The 20,177-nt window shown below is 35.0% G+C and overlaps 1 protein-coding gene across 4 annotated transcripts in view; it reads right to left on the bottom strand.

The window, feature by feature from the left end:
- The window catches only part of LOC107672590 (voltage-dependent calcium channel subunit alpha-2/delta-1-like), a 102,678-nt gene that overhangs the window by 10,752 nt on the left and 71,749 nt on the right, over positions 1-20,177 (bottom strand). Inside the window, exons 19-28 of one of the 4 annotated variants that reach the window (XM_016465842.1) lie at positions 18,084-18,143; positions 13,897-13,953; positions 12,944-13,015; positions 12,799-12,860; positions 12,617-12,693; positions 6,391-6,399; positions 5,209-5,269; positions 4,866-4,963; positions 3,475-3,556; positions 2,836-2,898 (exon numbers count right to left, since the gene is read on the bottom strand). In XM_016465842.1, the coding sequence (XP_016321328.1) occupies positions 2,836-2,898; positions 3,475-3,556; positions 4,866-4,963; positions 5,209-5,269; positions 6,391-6,399; positions 12,617-12,693; positions 12,799-12,860; positions 12,944-13,015; positions 13,897-13,953; positions 18,084-18,143 (641 nt within the window). Of the gene's footprint in view, positions 1-2,835; positions 2,899-3,474; positions 3,557-4,865; positions 4,964-5,208; positions 5,270-6,390; positions 6,400-12,616; positions 12,694-12,798; positions 12,861-12,943; positions 13,016-13,896; positions 13,969-18,083; positions 18,144-20,177 lie in introns of all 4 variants that reach the window. The other 3 variants (XM_016465843.1, XM_016465844.1, XM_016465846.1) reach the window with 3 other exon arrangements.

Raw genomic sequence — 20,177 nt, 5'->3', positions numbered from 1 at the left:
AAGATATTTTGAAGAATGTTCGTAACTAGAAATTTTCTGGTCCCCATTGACTCCAGTAGTGTATTTTGTTTTTCATACTATGGAAGTCATGGGGGCCCAGCAACTGTTGGGTTACCAGTATTGTTCCAAATATATGAAGAGTTTATTTGCAAAAACAAATAACTCTGTTTATTAAAATTTTCAAAAATCATGTTTTTTTATTATGTTATCATGTTTTTATTGTCTTTTATTGTGTTAGTTAGCTATATTTTTTTTGTTATTTTTTAACTTAATCAAAATAACCCAACTGCAGTTTGACTGAGATTAACTGGAATGCACAATGAAAAAGCATCATTTTTGAAAATTGTTAAAAATGGAGTTATCTGTTTTTGCAAATGAACTCTTCATATACTTTTACATTCAACAGCAGAAGGAAACGCATACAGGTTGAGAACAACAAGAGACCTTTAATTTTTGGGTGAGCTATTCCTCTAAAGCAGCCTAATTTAGCTGCTGTTAAAATTTATGTCAATAACGTTAATCAAACATTAGAAAAAAAATCACTCACTGTTGTCAATAATGTTAATCAAACATTAGAAAGAAAATCACTCACTGTCCTTGACCGAATCACTTTTGTAAAATAAATAAGAATGAATGTATATTGAATGTATACAGTGAAGACTATTCAGTTTATTTGTACAATTATTTTATACAATATAATTTCTTATTCAGTGCTTTAAGTGTTTGAAGTAGGTCTATTTTTTTTTTGTCATTTGTGTCTGTTTACTTGTCTTAAGTATAATCTAGTTTTTACTTAGGCTAGTATTTTTTTTATTTTTTTTAAATATTGAAATTGGTAACAAAAATTATAAAATGTCAATGCATCAAAATTTTGATAGGATAAAAATCCTATTTAAAGCTATATATATATTATATTTGTAATAGGGGGTCCTGCAGTAAGTCATAGCCCCGGGGCCCAGTAAGGTCTTAATGCGGCCCTGAAAATAGCAATATAAATAATTGAATGATCAAACTCAAGAATGCATGAAACAAAAATCCTACAAGGAATCAAACGGCAAACGTATGGTTTTCATTAGAAAAAGGCACCCAGTTTTTATCTTTATAGACAGTGTAATTAAATAATTTAAGAATGAATACACAAATGTTTAAATATTTAAAAAAAAATGTTTACTTGAATGTGTTTGTTCACTTTTCATGTACATATACCATAAACATTTTTTTATTTAAATATAACTGTGTAAATTAAGTTGCTAAGGCTCACATATAAGATCTATGAAAAAAAAAAAATTTAAAAAAAATAAAACCAAAAAAAAAATAATAATAATAATAAATAGAGCTGCAAGCAGCAATTAAGGGTCCAAGCACAACAGAAGTAAAACGAAGAGCTAAGGAGCTGTCTTTAATTACTCAGTAAAGACCATAGTTCTCCAACCCTGCTTCTGGAGAGCTACCTTCCTGCTGACTTAAGTTTCAACCCTGCTTCAACACCCCTGTCTGTAATTAAGTAGCCCTGAACACCTTGATTAGCTGGTTCAGGTGTGTTTGATTTGGGTTGAAGCTGAACTCTGCAGTATGGTAGCTCTCCAGGAGCAGGGTTGGAGACCCCCGTTAAAGACATTTGTTGAAACAGCATTTTACTACAAAACTCAAAATGGCTGACACCCAAAAAGGCCGACATAGGAAAATTAGGTATCGTTTGATTCGCTATGCCATTCCGAATCTAACAAGACCTTAACAAAATCTTATGATTTTTGGTCAAACTGTTCAGAAATTATAAGCAGAAATTTATTTTTTTTAAATATCTTTTGACTAGTAGGTGGTGCTGTGCCGAAACTACTCATTTGCCCTCAGGTCAGGCTTATTATAACACATACAAAGTTTGGTCAGAATCCACTAAAGCGTTGCAGAGATATAGCCTCAAGTCCATTTTTGCACAAACTTTGTCAAATTCATTAACGCATGTAAAAAGTAGATTTTTCTGAAAATTCAAAATAGCGAAAAATCTTGACCCATAGAAATTTACATTTTGGTATGTGTTTGACTCGGTACGAGTCAAGGAATCAGAGGGAACAAATAATTTTGCTTTTAGACCTTATGGTTCTAGCAGAAACATGAGTGCAAATTTGGCCTGTTGGTGGCGCTAGAGAGCTTGAGTTAGAGACTTCAAATTTGCTGTGGTTGATGATGAGACTGTTCTCTATCCGTGTAAAAAAATTCATAACTTTCCTGCAAACGGTTCTATAAGATTCATAACAATACGCTAAAGCGTTTGTAAAATACAGCACTTTACTACAAAATTCGAAATGGTCCATGCTCAAAATGCCTGACATAGGAAAATTTGGTATCATTTTATTCAGTATGGCGATGATGATTGGCAGTATGTACATGCTGATCTATGCCAGAAAATGCAAGCAAACAGTAGTTGGTGCCGAGAAGCTCCAAAAAAGTGTTTTGTTTTTCGAACCGAGGTGAGTAAATATGAACTGTGAATAAGTTCACCACTGTAGCTTCTTAAACACCATCCTGCTGTTTTACAACAGCAGAGTAAGTTTATGAAATCAAGCACTCACTGTTATAGATTTAAGCTAATAAAGACAGGAGAAAGACAGCAAGAGCTGCACATGGCTCCCATAAGAAATCTCAAAAGAGTCACTCTGTACCAGAAACATCCTCTCTCACTCTTTCTTTTGGTCTCAACCACAGACCCCTGCGGGGCTTGCCGACAGAGGAAAGATCGTAAAGAATTTAGCATCTCTCACACACACACACACACATACACACACACATGGGGATGGAGAAGTGCACATATTTCACACAACTGTGAATGGAACTTACCTTTTAGGATACACACGTGTAATGCCTCCATCTGTAGCCACAAACCTGGCCAAAACTCCATCTCTAATGAAATAAAAAAAGACATCAGTATGTTTAGCATGTAGTTTAGAATTTTCCCAAAGACCACAAACAGAAACCAAGCAACTTTGACTAGCTTTACACATGTGAGTGTTTTGTTAAGGTATTCTAGCCTTGAACTTTAAATTCAATTACTTCAAGAACGTTCAGAGTAACCATTAACACATTCATCCTCCAAATAAAAAAAATAAATAAATAAAACATAGACCAGAAGGAATATTTGGGTCATTCTTCAGTGTAAAAATTTTTATTGAAACACCATTTGTTTAATTGGAAACAGTTTTGAAATGTGTCATATGCATTGTGTATTGTTTTTGGACTCCCACATGGTCGGGTTCTTTAATCCTGGTTGTAATTGCTAGACTCTAACAGTTTGCTTTTGACAATAAGACAGCAGTCTTATTCATGTCAGGACTTTAAATGGAGCTTTGTGTTCAGCAGTTATATGAAGGCGTCTCTCTGGCCTGCAGAGATCTTTGTACTTGAAAACTCAAGACATTTCACACAGACATAGATGAATGTTTTATGTTGTTCCATGTGTGTGTTTTGCTCTAATCTTACACATTCTGTTCCTTCCAGACTTTGACGAGGTCTGCCGTGAGACCGGCATCCAGCAGCAACCGGTTTACAAGAGTGAGATTACCTGAGCAATACAGACAAAGAGAAAGGAAAGTCTTTATAGTCAATAGTTTTGGATTATGTCATGGAAAACAGGATTTTCCCATGTTCGAACTCCACTCCCTGTTGACACAGAAATTTGGAAACCAACTGCAAAACTGCAGAAATCTTCATTTACACAATTGTTGAAATGAAACAAATGAAACTAGAAAAATGAAAACTGAAATTGAAATAAATTGTGGTCTATTGATAATCATAATTACACATTAACATTAATAATATATATCTTATCTTATATAACAATAATTATCACACCTAAATTTACAGATGAGCCAGAATTTTCCTACATATTGGAAAACCTGAAAAAAGCATTGCATGGACAAAGGAAATAATTAAAATAAATAAATAAAGATATGGCCCTTTAAATTTAAAAGCAACAATTTGGTGACACAAACCTTCTATACATCTCAGGAGAAAAATAATGCCTATTAAGCAAAGATCTGTGGGTGTGTTCGTGTGTGAGCGCTGTAGCGATAGCATCTCTTTACAGAAAAGAGTGAGTCATGATGGGTAAGAACATTAGGATGACAGCGCTGGAGTCATTACAGAGCAGACTAATCAATTACAGTGTGATTAAACCGAGTGCTGGCAGGGGTCACCTTCACAGACGGCAGGACCGCCACACACACTGACATCATTTGAGCGGGAATCAGCCTGACTCAGCCACTTAAAGAGTAATCTGAGCCCTCTCACCTCTGATATCACTACATCATGTATTCAAAAATAACCACAGTGGTTTGTGTTTGCAAAAGATAGTGTTATACAAGGGGCTGAAAAGTATTTGAAACTTTGATGTCCAGTTGGTTTTCTTACAGCTGGTTTAATATCACTGCAAAAATGACTCAGAAAACATTTGAACATTTAACTACAAAAAAACAAAAAAACAAAGAGTTCACTGAGGGTGTTTCTGTTCATTTGAATTGAACATTCATATTAAATACTGTCTTACTGCATTCTATGCTACACACTGTATATTATACATATATATATATATATAATATGTAAAAGTTGCATATATTTGCACTTTTAATTCAATATTTAAAAAAAAAAATATATATATATATATATATATAAATATATATATCTTTTTGCTTTTGGAAACATGACCAAATAAAAATCAAGAAGGAGACACTAAATAAATAAATAAATAAGCAAGCAAGCACAGCTTATAATCATCACACAAGAAAAGGAAGGTCAAGTTGAGGTTATTGCATTGTAGGCCATACTCTAGCTCACGCTCTCAGATGGATAAATGTGTTCAGGTTTGCACTCACACAGAGGACCATTTGGAGTTTTCCTGTCAATGTACTCATTGAAGTCCACCAGAAATTGGGTGTTGTTGGATGAGACTTTGAGGTCCTTGCAGTATTCTCTGAAAAAAAGGTTATTGGTGCTTAATCACAAAAAATTCAAGCAGTATGACGTTTTCACCAAACATTTTTGCTGCTGCCGTGTCATGGAACCCATTGTTAAAGAGAGTGAAATGTGGGTCTGAAGGTGTGAATTTATAGGCCTTGAAAGACCAATGGAGTCTAGATACAGTCCATATAAACCTGTCATGACTAAACCCGGTGGGAGGTCTGCCTTTTCCGCTCAATGTGTGTGTGTGTGGGTTACCTGGGTGCAATAAAGGTGTACCCATATTCCTCAAATGTCTCCTGCTGCATGGTTTCAAAGGCTACAGAGAGAGAGAGAGAGAGAGAGAGAGAGAGAGAGAGAGATTTAAAGACGTCTTTATACAGAGCATGTTTAGAAATAAACATGAGATTATTATAAATTCTGAGATTAGACTGGTATAGATTGATAACTGTGACCAAGTGAAATACGAGTAAATATGGCATAACAAAATGTTAATTTCATTTCATTGTGTGTGTACATCTCAACTGCTTTAATTAAATTGTACTAGTCTTTTCCTGCTGTTAAAACATGCATAAAACCAGCTTAGTTTAAGATGGTCTTCCAGCTTTGCCAAAATGGTATTCAGTTGGTCTAGCTGGGTATCCACAGCCCCAAACCCTCTAAAAACCAGTCAATGGTCAGCATGGAAGACCGACAAAGACCATAAAACCATTTTAGGCTGATTTAAATTTTTGTTTTTTCAACAGGGATATCACATATATCAGCACTGTAGCCACCTTGTCAATTTTTAGTTATCTGTATCAGCTTTGGCCATTGAAAAACCCATATTGGTAATTTTAACCAAACATGTTTTAGAGGAGAAAATGCTATAAAAAAAAAAACCTGCATAAAACCAGCCTAAACTGGTTTAAAATGGTCTTGCAGCCTTTGCCAAGCTGGCCTTCATCTTATCTAGCTGGCATCCAAGGCTGAAAAAAAGACCTAAAACCAGTCAACAGACCAGCACAGGAGACCATCAAACCACTTTAAGCTGGTTTGAATATTTTTTTTTTTCAACAGAGATAATCACATATATCAGAATTGTAGCCACTATGCTAATCTCTAGTTATTGGCATTGTCCATTGCAAAACCCCTATCAGTTGATTTGACCCAACACGCTTTACAGGAGAAGCTGGCATGTTAAACAAACAAAAGCAGTAATTAACAGCATGAAGAATGAACGCAGTGTTTATAGATTTTTAAAAAAATTATGTGATATGAAATGCACTCGTGAGAAGTGACAAATTATTTTAACACACGAACACAGATGTGACATGACTGCTCTGGAAAAAAAGTATAAAAACAGATGCATGCAAATGACACTGAAAATAAATGATACAACAACAACTGATGAATGAAATAAAACACGAAGGTCAGAGAAGAGAAGGGTGCAGTACTTGCCCTTGTTCCCTGTGGTGAAAATCCAACCAATCAGAAGACAAAGAGAAAGACAAAGTTACCACAGTCCATCACAGTCCCAAAAGACATCCAACATTGTAAACCGGATACTCTGAAAAAAGCATTTCATATAAAACATGCTCATGAGGGACGATGGCGGTTTCAGATTAAGCGAAATCCTGGACACACAACAAAGACGTGAGTTTGAGATTACAGACGTGAAGAAATGGATGCAGACAGTCCTTTCCATTCAACACTGAGAGTTACGAGAGGGGCGAGCGGAGAGTTTGGCAGGCATGGTAAAATAATTCTGACGCTTGATGAAAACATCAAATGACATGACGGTTGAACAAATTGGCATGTGGTATTCACGATCAGCAAAAAAAAAAAAGGTCAGCCAGTGTTTGGTGAAGTCACATCAAACTCTCTTTGTACATCAAAGGTGCACACGCAATCAGCCATTGATGAGAGCCAGCAGATCATCTCACAAACCAAAACAGAACCAGACCATCTCAGCATTCAGGAGAAGTTGCTTTGCCTGGAAACTTCCGGACTGCACTTTCACCAAGCCAATCAAAGAATTAACCCTAATTTTTTTTATGTTAGAACAATTAAAATTGACTGGGATTGCGATAAAATCACTATCTACCTTCAAATCACTAATCACTTGGCAGATGACAAAAAGGGCAAAACAATTTCACTGGCAGAAAGAGGGACCACAGCCATCTAGAGACCAGAATATCATAGATCCTTGATGGTAGGCTATCTTGACTTGGGCTACTAAGCAACCACTCAGAATACTCTATAAACCATGTAGCAATTCCTTAACAATCACCTACAACACCCTTGCAACTTCATAGATATGCATTTAAAACCACTCAGATCTTAGAAACTGCATAAAAATGCATCATGGTTGCAAGATTTGCATGGACAAGCATCATTCATCACTTCTTGAAAAATGCAAAAATCTATTTTAAAATGTGTTTTAAATAGGGACCATGGTTCAATTAAATATAGAAGTCCTAAACCTGGAAGCTGTAGCACAGAATCAGTGTTGTTATTGTTAACTAAAAAAAAAAAAAATATTAAAAATAATTTCCATTAATTGAAATAAAGCTGGAATTGAATAAAATATAAATAAATAAACATATAAATACATGTTTAAGTTTAAATTTTAAGTTGCAATTACTAAAATATAAAAACTAAAATGAAAATAAATTAAAGCTAAATAGAAATATTTTACAAAAAATAATCCAAATGACAAGGGGAATGACATAAAATGACTAAAACTTAAATTAAAATGAAAACTGAAAATATATTTAACATTTTTCTAAATATTAACAATATAAATAACACAAAAATAACACTGGTCATCATACAATGGATCTTACTAGCAGCATGAGGGATTGCAAATACAATCAAGTGTAAGGGATGCTTCGTCGTCTGTGTCTATACACAGTCCCTCATTAGCTCTGCTCTTGTTATTGCCATTAGCAGAGCTTCTGATCAGTAAAACCATGACACAGCCATCACCAGCTGATAAAAGACAGAAAAAAAATCTGTCAGAAAAATAATCTTGTTTTTTTTTCTTGTTTTAAACTCACAGAATTTTGATAATTTTTTTTTTTCAGAAAACAAGACAATATTTTATGTCATGTTGCTTTAAGTAAATGTATCAAGATTTATGGTAAACACGACAAAAATCTTGAGTAAAGGGACGTTCACACCAAGAACGATAACTATATTAGAGTCCATGACAGAAAATCAGTGTATAACTCCAACCTGGCATAAGAAAGCATGAATAAATCCTACGATTGCTGATTACTTCATATTAGGCATTCCTACAGTAACTTCAAATGTTAGTCTATTGGAACCACCAGTTTACCAGCGGTTGGAGCAAAATATCTATTTCATATTACACCAGTTTAACGTTATATCTAGTATAATAATAAAATGAGTAAATATATAGTAAATAATAATAATAATAATTATTATTATTATTATATAGAGTAAAACTATAATAAATGTAATTTTTGCAAAATTATCCTCTCTAGTGTACATTTTTCTCACTAGTTTATGGACACTGAATGGATTTTCTGAGGTTATGTGACAATGTTTTCAAGCTGCTGTCTTTCCGCGGTTGAAACACTCATTGAATGATTACAACATGCCCTCGAATGTTCATTCATGTTTATTTCACGCTAATTAGAATGCACTCCTGCTTTGCATGAACTGAGGCAAAGCGGGAGCGCACGTGAACCGTCACGCCACTAAAGAGCTCCAAAACTGTATTTATCATTTGAAATTCTTAATAAAACGAACAGAATTTGAATGCTGAGACTGTGTTTCCTATTATCAAAAGTAACCTGCTCTGTCTTGTCTGTCAGCACGTTGTCTGTGTCCTCTTTGCTCTGCAATGTTTTTCACTCCATAAAAAAACGAACGTGTGGCGTGAAAGTGCATACGTTAGAGTTAGCTGAGGCTGGAAGGTACACCGGATGAGATGAAGCACGATGCGGCACACCAGATGCGTCCAATATTGAGTTTGAGGCTAAAATAACTGCTACTTTCAGTATGACTAAACAAAGAAAATTAAGTAGTAGCATATTAAATTTTGGGGTGGCACCCAGGGTGGCCAATCCCTGGACACCCTGGACACCCCCTCTGGCTCCACCACTGACACCAACAGATGATAATGTTCTGTTTATTATAAGCACACGCTGCTATGTAGTTTGTCACTTTAAATGCTCACACTCTTTAAAGCAGGATGCATTCTGATTGGCTGTCAATGTTTTTATCATTCATCAGATGGAAAAATAAAACCTTGTGAAAGTGATTCCAACGATATCATTCCTCACTGTTTATAGTTTTGGTGTTAACTCTGCTATTCTTCTACATTTAAAATAATTTTTAAAACTATATCTTTTGTTATCGTTATAGTTATTGTCCTTGGTGTGAACGTGCACTAAGAAAATCGTTTTTTGCCGTGTTGAGTACTTGGTGTCACACACATGTGAGGCTAATCATGCAGAAACATCCACAACTTGTAAGATCCAGTCAAGTCCAGGGTATGTCAGGTCCAAGCACCCGAGTCCATCATCACAGTTTTCAGTTACAACCAGCCGTAAGGACACATCCCTCGAGAAAACTCCACATTCACCTGTTCTTCTCATTATTTGCGCTACACGGCTCCCAAAAGCCACACTTTTCTGGTTCTGCCTTTCTGAAGTGTACATCCGGCTTTCGGCTTTGGTCATACAAGCCCTGTGGAGCTCCCAGAGTTCAGAGTCGGGCACCTAAGGTATCCAGGAGCACTCTGAAGACCACCGCAAAACCTGACCCCTGCGCCGCTGCCTCTTTCCCCTTTCTCAATAACCATATGGACCTGCCTCTTTACGAGCCTGTAAACCTATGCCAGGATCCTTTAAATGGAGAGAGAGGGAATAAGAGGAGGAAGAGCGAGAAACAGATACCACATCTCACACATATCTGCAGTAGCACACGCCAGGATACAGAAACATCAGTTTTAGCACATTAACACACACACAAACATGCTTGCACATAATAAATTAGACGCACAATTATAACTGGCATACAAAACATCAAATTCCCATGACCGCTTGTGCGGCGAGAGTTTGCTCAAGTAGCTGATTGTTACTGCTTACAAGCCACAATATGACCTTCTGTGGCCCCTTCCAGTCTTCAAAACCTGCTTTACTCATTGTTTCACAAGCTAAAATTTCCTTTGTTGGCTTTCTTACTTGTAATGACTCAAGTTAAAGCTATGTGATCTTACAAAGCACTGTTATGCTAAAATAACAAAAGATCCGTCTGCATATATAGCCCATGTGCAGTGTTGCAAGAATAAAACTCCTAATTCATCTCACAATCCTTCACGCTACAGGTCTGAATAACACAACAAATGTCTTGTGGAGAGGTGTGCTATTACTTTTCAAAGCAGTTAGGCTTATGATTATCTCATAAACATCATTGAAAGAGTGACCTAAGCCATATTTAGGGACCAGAATATAATAGATATTTTTTGGTGGCATCCAACCAACCACATATCAGCATGCTAAGAACCACTCAGTTATTGTCAACTAGTTATAGTCAACTAGAAAAAAAAATCTTTTTTTTTTTTTGGTAATTGGAATACAGCTGAATAAATAAATAATTAAATTTAATTAAATTACATTTTTTTTTTTACTAAATTAAAATCCTTAAACCAAATTTGAAAATGTTGAAGTAGTAAAATTACTAAAACTAAAATTTAAATAAAAATAAATGAAAGTTAAATAGAAGTATAAAAAACTAATACAAATTACAAAACTACATAAAATTACTAAAAAAAAAATAATAATCTGAAAATATAAGTTAATTCAAAATACGAATAGGTACTATTAATAGTAAAAATAACACTGCTCAGAACACATAGCAGCACCCAGGAAGTCACCAAGAATACCCTAGCGATATGTGGTGGTTTGCATTTGCATGGGCAATAAAAATCTGTTATTTAAACATTAAAAGTCCATGTTTTCAAAGTTCAGGTTTTTTTTTTTTTTACATATATGTGCATGCATGTTTAGACAAGCACCAAACACTGTTTAATAATCGACTGGTGTTACACAGACCATACATAAAAAAAAAATAGGCTACTCAATTAAACCAACAGTTAAGCATAGAAAATGTAACTTAAAATCATGCATAAATATATGAAGAGTTCAGATGCAAAAGTGCCATTTGAAATTTTCTTCTAAAATGAGCATTTTTATCAGGCTCCTATGTGTAGGTTCAGTAATTTCACTTTAATGGCAATTAATAGTTTATTTTCTTTCCCATTAAAGTAAAATAACTTAACATAAACATAGGAGCCTGAGAAAATAACCATTTTAGAAGAAAATGTTAGATGGCACTTAAGAGGCTTTTGCAATAAAACGTCATAAAACTTAAAATTTTTTCATAAAACGTCCTGAACTCTTCATATGTAAATAAATACAAGTGTAAATAATGTCAATAAAAATGGCTAAAATCAGGAGAATAGACTGTGAGGAACTGTAAAAGACATTGAGATAGTACTTGCCCCATTGTGCTGTGCCATTTAAAGATGAAAGGATAGAAAGGATGGATCATAGAAAGATAGATAAGAGAAAAACTTAGTCTTTTGCACACGTGCATTTATTTGGAATAAATGTACATGTGTGTAGGTTTGTCTGGTAATGTACAGTATCTTTGCTGGTTTAAGGAACAGTTCAACCACACACAAAAAAAAAAGAGAGAGAAATATAGTCATTAGTTACTTACCATTCTGACATTTTTGATGAAACACATTTTCTGATTCCGGAAAGAATTGTGCTTTTGATCCAGTTCTTTTCAGGAACCGGTTTAAAAATCAGCCTGATCTGGTTCTCGAATTCACCTCACTGATTTGAATGCCTATAATGACTTTGGTCTGTTCATAAAGCTTCAAAAGACTTCTGTATACTACAGGAGCCATTTAGACTACATATAATCATATAGTGATGTTTTAGGTACTATAAACATTCGTTATATGAAAAGGAGCAACATAAAACGTCCAGAAAAATAACAGTATACAGGTTTTGGAATGAGTAAATAATGGCAATTTTCATTTCTGGGTGAACTATTCCTTTAAGGAATGTTCTGGCTTAAGTACAAGTTAAGCTCTATCGACAGCATCTGTCAGTTACCACGGAAATAGAAGTCTATGGGGCAATAAGATACGATTCTAAATCATTTTCGACTCAGTTTGCTAATCTGACAAGCAAGCCACATGCCATCGATAGAGCTCAACCTGGAATATTCCTGCAAATGAGCTGAGCGTCTGTGTATGTGTGCAGATCTGGACCTCAGCAGCACATGTCCAGAGGGGAGGGAGCATTCGCAGTCGCTCTTCCCAGCCGGGGCCCCTGAGTGCTGGGGAGAGTCAGATCAAACGCCTGGCTACACTGCTCAGGATGGGTGGAGGCCAGCTGGACCTCAGTTTAATACAGAGAGCAGCCCTGACAATCGAGGTCACACACGCACACACACACACACAAACAGGCAGACCTCTCTTGCGAGCCGATTAAAAATATTTGCAAGCAATCTCAGCTATTTCATAAAACAATAGCTTTGCATGCCGAAGGCTCTATCTGATCTTTAGTAAATGATAGTGTGTTTGCTTAACGTGGGGAGCTGGTTTGAGTGTTCTGGGCGAGCAGACGGTACTCACACATGGCTTGATTTATAGTGTCCCCCAGGTTTGCCTCGATGTAATGCAGACTGTATTCAGGCAAAACCAAGGCCAGGCTGCAGAACACCCACACACAGAGGAAAAAGACAACGTGTTTTATACAGTACACACAAATGATTAGGAGAGTTATGAAACACTTTGGATAGGTAAAGCCAACAAACCTGTAGTCTGTCCCGTTAACCGGTGCCCAGTTGTACATCCTGATTCCTCGATCAATGTATCTCTGATATTGTGAATAAAATGTATAAGTGAAGCAAACATGGACAAAATATGGTGCAGAAGAATAACTATAGAAGATCTACACACCTCATCTTGAGATTTAACAAGCGTTTCTATCGTTTTCTCCCCAGGGTCTCTATCAATCATCAGAGTCCGGATCTGAGAGAGCGAGAGAGATCAGAACAATCAGTGTTAACTATAGTAATGACAGCGACACCATGGTACTTTGACTTTTACACTCGTACTACAGTGTTGAGTAAGTTACTCTAAAAAAGTAATTAATTACTAGCTACTACTTATCTTCAACAGTGTAATTGGATTACTGTACTAATTACTCTCTATAAAAAGTAATTGCATTACTTATTACTAATTACTTTCTAAATTCCATATCAACCTTGACCAGTTAACCAATACAACATGAAACGGCTCTTTTAATTATTTCAAATAAATGATATAAAATTGCATAAATTATTCTTGAACTGACCAAAGTATTTAAAGGGGAGAAAGTTACATTAAAACATACATTTTAACATTAGATTAAATTTTGATCTTAAATCCACTATTGTTTTATATAGAATTTTTCCTACAGTCTACACAGTATTTAATGCAATTACATCAGAAGTAACAAATTAAATTACAGAAAAGTGTAATCCCTTACTTTTCTTTTTCAAGGGAAATTCAATTACAGTAATTAATTACTTAGTAATGCATTACACCAACGCTGCTCCTAATGTAAGTTTTTATCTGCAAACGCATTTCATTTTGTGCAAAAAAAAAAAAAACCTCAGTGACTTGTGTGGTCAGGCATTGTCAACTGCTATTGTAAATCACTACTATCTAAGCTAACTATGCATCCCTTGAGTAAAAGTGTGTTTTCAGCACATGTAACCTAAATGTAAGCATCTGTAAGTATCAAAACACCATATTGCAAGTGTTTGCACATGAAATCAAAACCTCTCAGGTGTTTCATCAATATAGCAATAAAATAATACTGGTGAGATCATGCTGTTTTGTTTTTGTATGTATGCATTGTGCCATACCTGGACTTTAATATCATTTTCCTGCTCTGCATCCAGAAAATCCAGTGTAACAGGCTCCTGGAATTTGGGGTTCTAAAGAGGAACCAAATGATGTTAATATTTCTCTCTCTATAGTTTACTTTTAGCTTTGGGTTGAGTGTTAATGTACTCCAGGTCTACAATACATCACAGTGAAAGTTTCTGTTGAGCTAGAGAAATATACAGTGTTTAAAAAGTTCATTTATGCAGGCATAAATCTGATTAATATGTTCCTCTACACAGAGAAGGAAAAAAAAAAAAAATTCAACTCAGTCCTTTCATGGAGAAAAAAAAAACAGTATTTTATTTACATTTAATCTCCTTTGTGTCTCCTTTTCATAAACACTCACATTTTTAGAATAATATAGAAATGCAGAGAATTTGAGTAGGAGATTGTGTTTCTGTGAACAGAATACTCTGAAAAGTGAATATTTCTGTATTTAACTATGTTACGTTTTAACATAAAATAACTCGACATTCAGATTTAACCATGCAGACTAAATTTAAATATATTATAAAATATAACATTTAGTTTAAAAACATTCGTATGATTGTGAAACTATTTCATTACATTTGGCTGTCAAATTATGATTCATGTTTTTGAGCAAGAACCATGTAAGTATTAAAATACAGCTTGCTTAAAAAACTTTGCCTCGCTCCATTCTATGAGGTAATAAATATGTTATGTCCCAGAAAGAATGTTTGCTCTTGGAAAAGAATGATTTTGTTCATCTGTATGTATCGCAAGTCACATTGCTCGTGTAGACATTTACAACACTGGCATCTACATCAAATCTATGATGTGAGAAACGTTATAAGGTGAAATGAGGCAATCTGACTCTTACATGCAAAATGCAGATGAAGCATGAATGAGGTCAGAGGAGAGGATGAGGAAGACAGAATCAAAAACAGAGACAATGAATAACATGAGACAAAACAATCCCATTACAAAAAGAAGGAAAGAAAGATGGACAGAAGAAAGAAAGAAAGACAGGCAACAGATGACAGACAAACAGATGAAAGAAAGAAAGAAGGACAGACAGACAGAAAGAAAGAAAAAGTGAACAAAAGAATGAACGAACCAACTAAGAGGGACATATAAATAAGAAAAAAAATCAAAGGAAAAGCAATGAATATGAAAGCAGGAGCGTAATGAGAGACAGACAACACTGAGGAAGGATTTCAATGTGTCGGGGTCACCCTCTGCTCTGCTACTGGCCCCCGGGGGACCCCCACATCGCCCAGATATGACTGACATGTGCCGGCTTCATGTGTCAATCTAGCAGAGCGTGTGAGAGACTGATGAAAACTATGTCTGGCACTTCTTATATAGGCTGTGGAAATATGTAAACTATTTATTTTCTACCATGTGCGAAGATATTCTGTGCTTGAATAGCTCCGGAATGCCCAACGTCAGGCATAAACATGTCATGTCACAGCTGCATGATGTGGGCGTCACTGTTTATGCTGATTGTGATAATAATAGCACCCGGCTGAGAGTCACGGTGACTAACCCCATTATCACACTAATTACAGAACACAGAACTGAAGGCAGAAAAAGGCCTCATTAAAAACAATCTCATGCGCACAACTATAATCTGAAGCACAGAGCATATAGTGGCACGTTGCTAAAAATACCAACTTGCTCTTTTCTTGCTGAGATAATAACACAAAACTGAAATAATTAATGTCTTAATAATGAATGTCCCCTAAAAGTATTTGGATATTTACGCCATACTTAAAAACTGCATTAATATCATTACATCAGTCTTCGAGAAAAGTAACATAAATAAATAAATCAAAAATTAAAAAATTAAAAAAATTCTTAGAACGTATTTCACTTATTTGGTTGTTGTTTTAGAAAGGTCAATACTTTTAAAAAGTTACATTTAAATAAATAAGTAAATACATTTCTCAGAACCTATTTCACTTTTTGGATTACTGTTTTGGAAGGTTGTTTTAGTAGAGGTCAGTTCCCCTAAAGTGATCCACTAAGTGTCACACAATTTTTTAAACAGTATATTTATTGTTTTATTTAAAGCCTCTCAAACTTCTTTTTGTGAAATTATTTGCCTTTCTATTTTTTTATTATTATTTTGATTATTATTTTTTTTATAAATGACACTTGGTTTGATATCTTATGTAATGCAATGATATTCATGCATTTTTTAAGTATGCGCATACTTCCTGGGGCCACTTTATTCTACAAAAACAAAATATGATTCTAAAACGCTGTCAAAGAATCTACCGAGTTACCATCTTTAGCCAGTCCAAACATCTTTCATGCAGAATATGTTGACCAAGCAGCAGCAATTTTTATAAACAGGAAAGAAAGATTTATACAAGTTTGAGTGTCCCGCCCCAAATCACTCCCTCACCCTGAAACACACCGCCAATACCAGTTTTACAATACATGTAACAAATGACACAAAACAGATGTATGATGATTGCAAAAAACAGATATCCTATCATATTATCTCTTGAATTGGATCTATGTTATACAAAACAAGTATTACATTAATACAAATTAATATTAGAAAGGAAATCCTTTTTTATTCCAAGTCGAAAGAAAAAAAGACATTTTGCCAATCAGGAGCCAAAAAAAGCAGGCAGTCAATTCCCCCATAACGCCACTGTGGGACAGGCAATGTACCGTTTCAGCAAACATTTTTCCTTTCCCTTTTCTCCTTCTCATTTTTCACTTGTGTGTTTTCACTTGGACAGTAAATTATCTTTTTTGTTGTTCGCATTACAAATGGAGGTCAAGTGAGAACACAGATCTGCTGTATGAAGGAATCATTACTGAATCCTTCAAGATTACAAGCACATGACATGAATACCAACTGCTTGAGATACGCATTGGATGCGAGTGCTGAACGTGCTACAGTAGGCTGAACTCTCCAGTATATCTGGTAATGGTTGGAACAAATAAAAACCATTATCTTTCTGATCCGCCAGACAGGAAATATCTCGATGAACTCTCGCTCTGTAGACGCAAACAAACATCACATGGCATGCTAGCATTCCTGATAACCATTACACACACTTACTGAAGTCATATTCCTGCTGAAAACACCAGCATGACTGATCATAAGCACATGCTGGGTTTTGGATGCTGGTTCCCGACATGCTTTGTTGGTGTGCTGGCGTCCCTACTAGGCTGCTAAACTAGCTTAACTAGCAGGGTTGGACTGACACACACTACCATTTAAAAGTTTGGGATCAGCAAGATTAAAAAAAAAAGAAAGAAAAGAAATGAATACTAATTTATTCAGCAAGGATGCATCAAATCGCCGAAAGTGACAGTAAAGACTTTTTCATGGCTACAAAACATAACATTTCAAATAAATGAATAAAAAGTTATTTTGAACTTTTTAGTCATCAAAGAATCCTACAAAAGGTATCACAAAAAAAGGTATCATGTTTGGGGAAGCTTGTTGAATAAATAAATAAATAAATACAATTAAAAAGACTGCTTTTATCTCACAATTCAGACTTTTTTTCCCTCACAATTCTGAGTTGTGAGATGTAAAGTCAAAATTGCAAGAAAAAAGTCAGAACTGAGAGATAAAAAGTCAAAACAAAACAGAATAGTCATAATAAAAACATGATAGAAAAAAAAAGTCAGAATAGCAAGATGTAACATTGGATATGCCAGAAAAAGAGTCAGAATTCTGTTTATGTCTCACAATTCAGACTTCTTTTCTTGCATTTCTGAGTTGTGAGTTATACAGTAAAATTTGCAAGAAATAAGTCAGAATTGAGAGATAAAAAGTTCCAATTATATTTAATTATTTTTTTTGTTCTGGGGCAGGAAAAAAAAGAATTGTGAGAAGTAACCTTGGAATTACAAGAAGAAAAAAAAGTCTGAATTGTGATTTGTATATATATATATATTATTCCTCTTGCTGAAAACATATGTGTTGTGTACGAAGTGGCTATATGTAGCATAACTATCACAAACTCTTAGATTTGGGGTTCTGAAACTACAGTAAGCCCAGTAATGATTTTTTTGATAATATATACACTACAGTACAATGCCTCTAAGATTACGGTTAGAAAGGCATACTAGATATCATACTACAACTATAGAAGCCGAACGAGCTATTAGCACGATTTCACTCTATTTCTATGACAGAACAGATCTACCACAGTTTGCATGGTCTCACCTCAGGGAACGTAAGAGCAAGCTTTTTACTTAGCCTGTGACGACGGCTCTGAATCCTGTTCTAATGAGAAATATGGAGAGGATTTCAGTGGAAACAGAAAGAGGGTTATTTATGGGTGCCAAAAACTGACTTAAGCCTTGAAAGAGACCACACTTGTTAACAATGCTGTTGTTGTAAAACACGATAATCCATCATAGATGAGAACGTTTGAAAGAAATAAAAGTGCATGCTATAAATTGATTCCCATCGTATAGGCCTTCCTACTGTTTGAACACAATTATTTCGATCTCTGGTGAGCAGACAACATATGGCTGACATACTATGAGGGTTTGCTCAATTTCTACACTGTCAAAATCAAATTAGCCCTTCCTGCAGTGTTCAAAGTCTCCTTGAAAGACTCTCCAAAGTTCGTTCGAAGTAGACGCTTTCTCTTAACTTTAGCCGACAAATTCAGTCATGTGTTTTGCACCGCTGGATACTGGTGGAGCACTTTGAACTGTTTCCAGTAGATCTGGCACCTCATGGGTTAGGGGCTTGTGTTTGCATATCAGCGCTGCTCGGGGTTAAGTACGGCATCCACAGTTCAGAGATTCAGTCCATGCCTACGTGTCTCTCTCAATCAGCCTGCCGATCTGCGGCCGAACCAGATCGCATCTCAACATCTGTCCTTGAGAGATCAAGCCTTCAGATGTGATCAGAGTCGGCTCGCTAAACTAAAGTAAAACCGACCGGATCGCACAGCCTGTTCCGCACATGGAGTCCGCTGGGAGCAATAAGGCTGGTGTTTATGTTTGTCATGGCACATGCATTTCGCTCGTTTTTATGCCTTTAACGATTAGAAGAGCTCATAAAAAAAAAGCATTGTTTGCAAGTTATGTTACGAGTTTGTTTCGGTGAAATCTTTTCAAAGGCTCTCCCATATGAAAGACGGGGAGTGGAAGAAATCTCCAAGTCTTTGTCGTTTCTTTTAATCCAAAAGCTGGAGGATGGAACTTTGAGGCAAGATGGAAGAATGTCATAACATTCGTTCTTACTGACGCCAAGGATGGAAATGTGTTCTGTATGTTTGATTTGACTGGCTTGTGGACTGAAGTTAATATTCTCCATATATAAGACCTGGAGCTTTGTTATTTTAATGTAGATTTAACAGCAAACATCGTACTTCTCTGACCCAACATTTAAGCAATAACACTGACTTGTTTCAGCACTTGCCCTAACTCACATGCCAGGTGTCCTTGAGCACAGATAGCTGAAAGAGCGAAGAAATCAATAAAGATTGTCTTTGCTGATTCGGTTTGGGCCTGTTTCATATTTTTACCTACGCTGTCAAAATGTTCCGTTGAGCCAACTAAAATTAAAATAAATAAATAAAATTCTGTCTGATGCATACACAAGACAGAAATATATAAGACAGAAATATATAACGGTACATACACTACAGTTTAAAAGTTTGGGGTCTGTAGGGTTTTTAATAGTTTTAAATATAATTTTGTGAAATATCATTACAATTTAAAGTAGCCGTTTTCTATTTTAATATATTTCCATATCATTACCAATTTTGAAAACTGTTTTCCCACTTAATATTTTTGTAGAAACCGTTACACTTTTTTTCATGATATTTTGTCCCACTTAATATTTTTATACAAACATTATACCTTTTTTCAGCAATTTTTTGAAGAACAGAAAGTTTATAAAACATTTTTGAAACAATCTAAAATAAATAATAAAAAAAAGTTAAAGTATTCACTGATCAATTCATGCACACCTGCTGAATAAAAGTATTAATTTCTTTCAAAAAATTTAATAAATAAATAAATAAATAAATACAATCTTACTAACCCCAAACTTATACGGTAGTGTATATAATATGAGTTCTAATCTATTTTTTTAAATACTATTTTTTTTTTTAATCAAAATAAAACATTCTTTAGGCTTTTAATTAGCAATAATAATAACAGCAAAAAATATATAGAAAATGTACATACCATATGCATAAAAAATATCCTATAACTTTAACTATATAATAAACATCCTATCCCTATTACCATATATATATATATATATATATATATATATATATATATATATAAAACT

Source organism: Sinocyclocheilus anshuiensis, unplaced genomic scaffold (genome assembly GCF_001515605.1).
Source record: "Sinocyclocheilus anshuiensis isolate Anshui unplaced genomic scaffold, SAMN03320099.WGS_v1.1 scaffold28, whole genome shotgun sequence".
Taxonomy (NCBI): domain Eukaryota; kingdom Metazoa; phylum Chordata; class Actinopteri; order Cypriniformes; family Cyprinidae; genus Sinocyclocheilus; species Sinocyclocheilus anshuiensis.
Note: the sequence above shows the minus strand (reverse complement) of the source record. Positions and strands in the feature narration are given on the sequence as shown.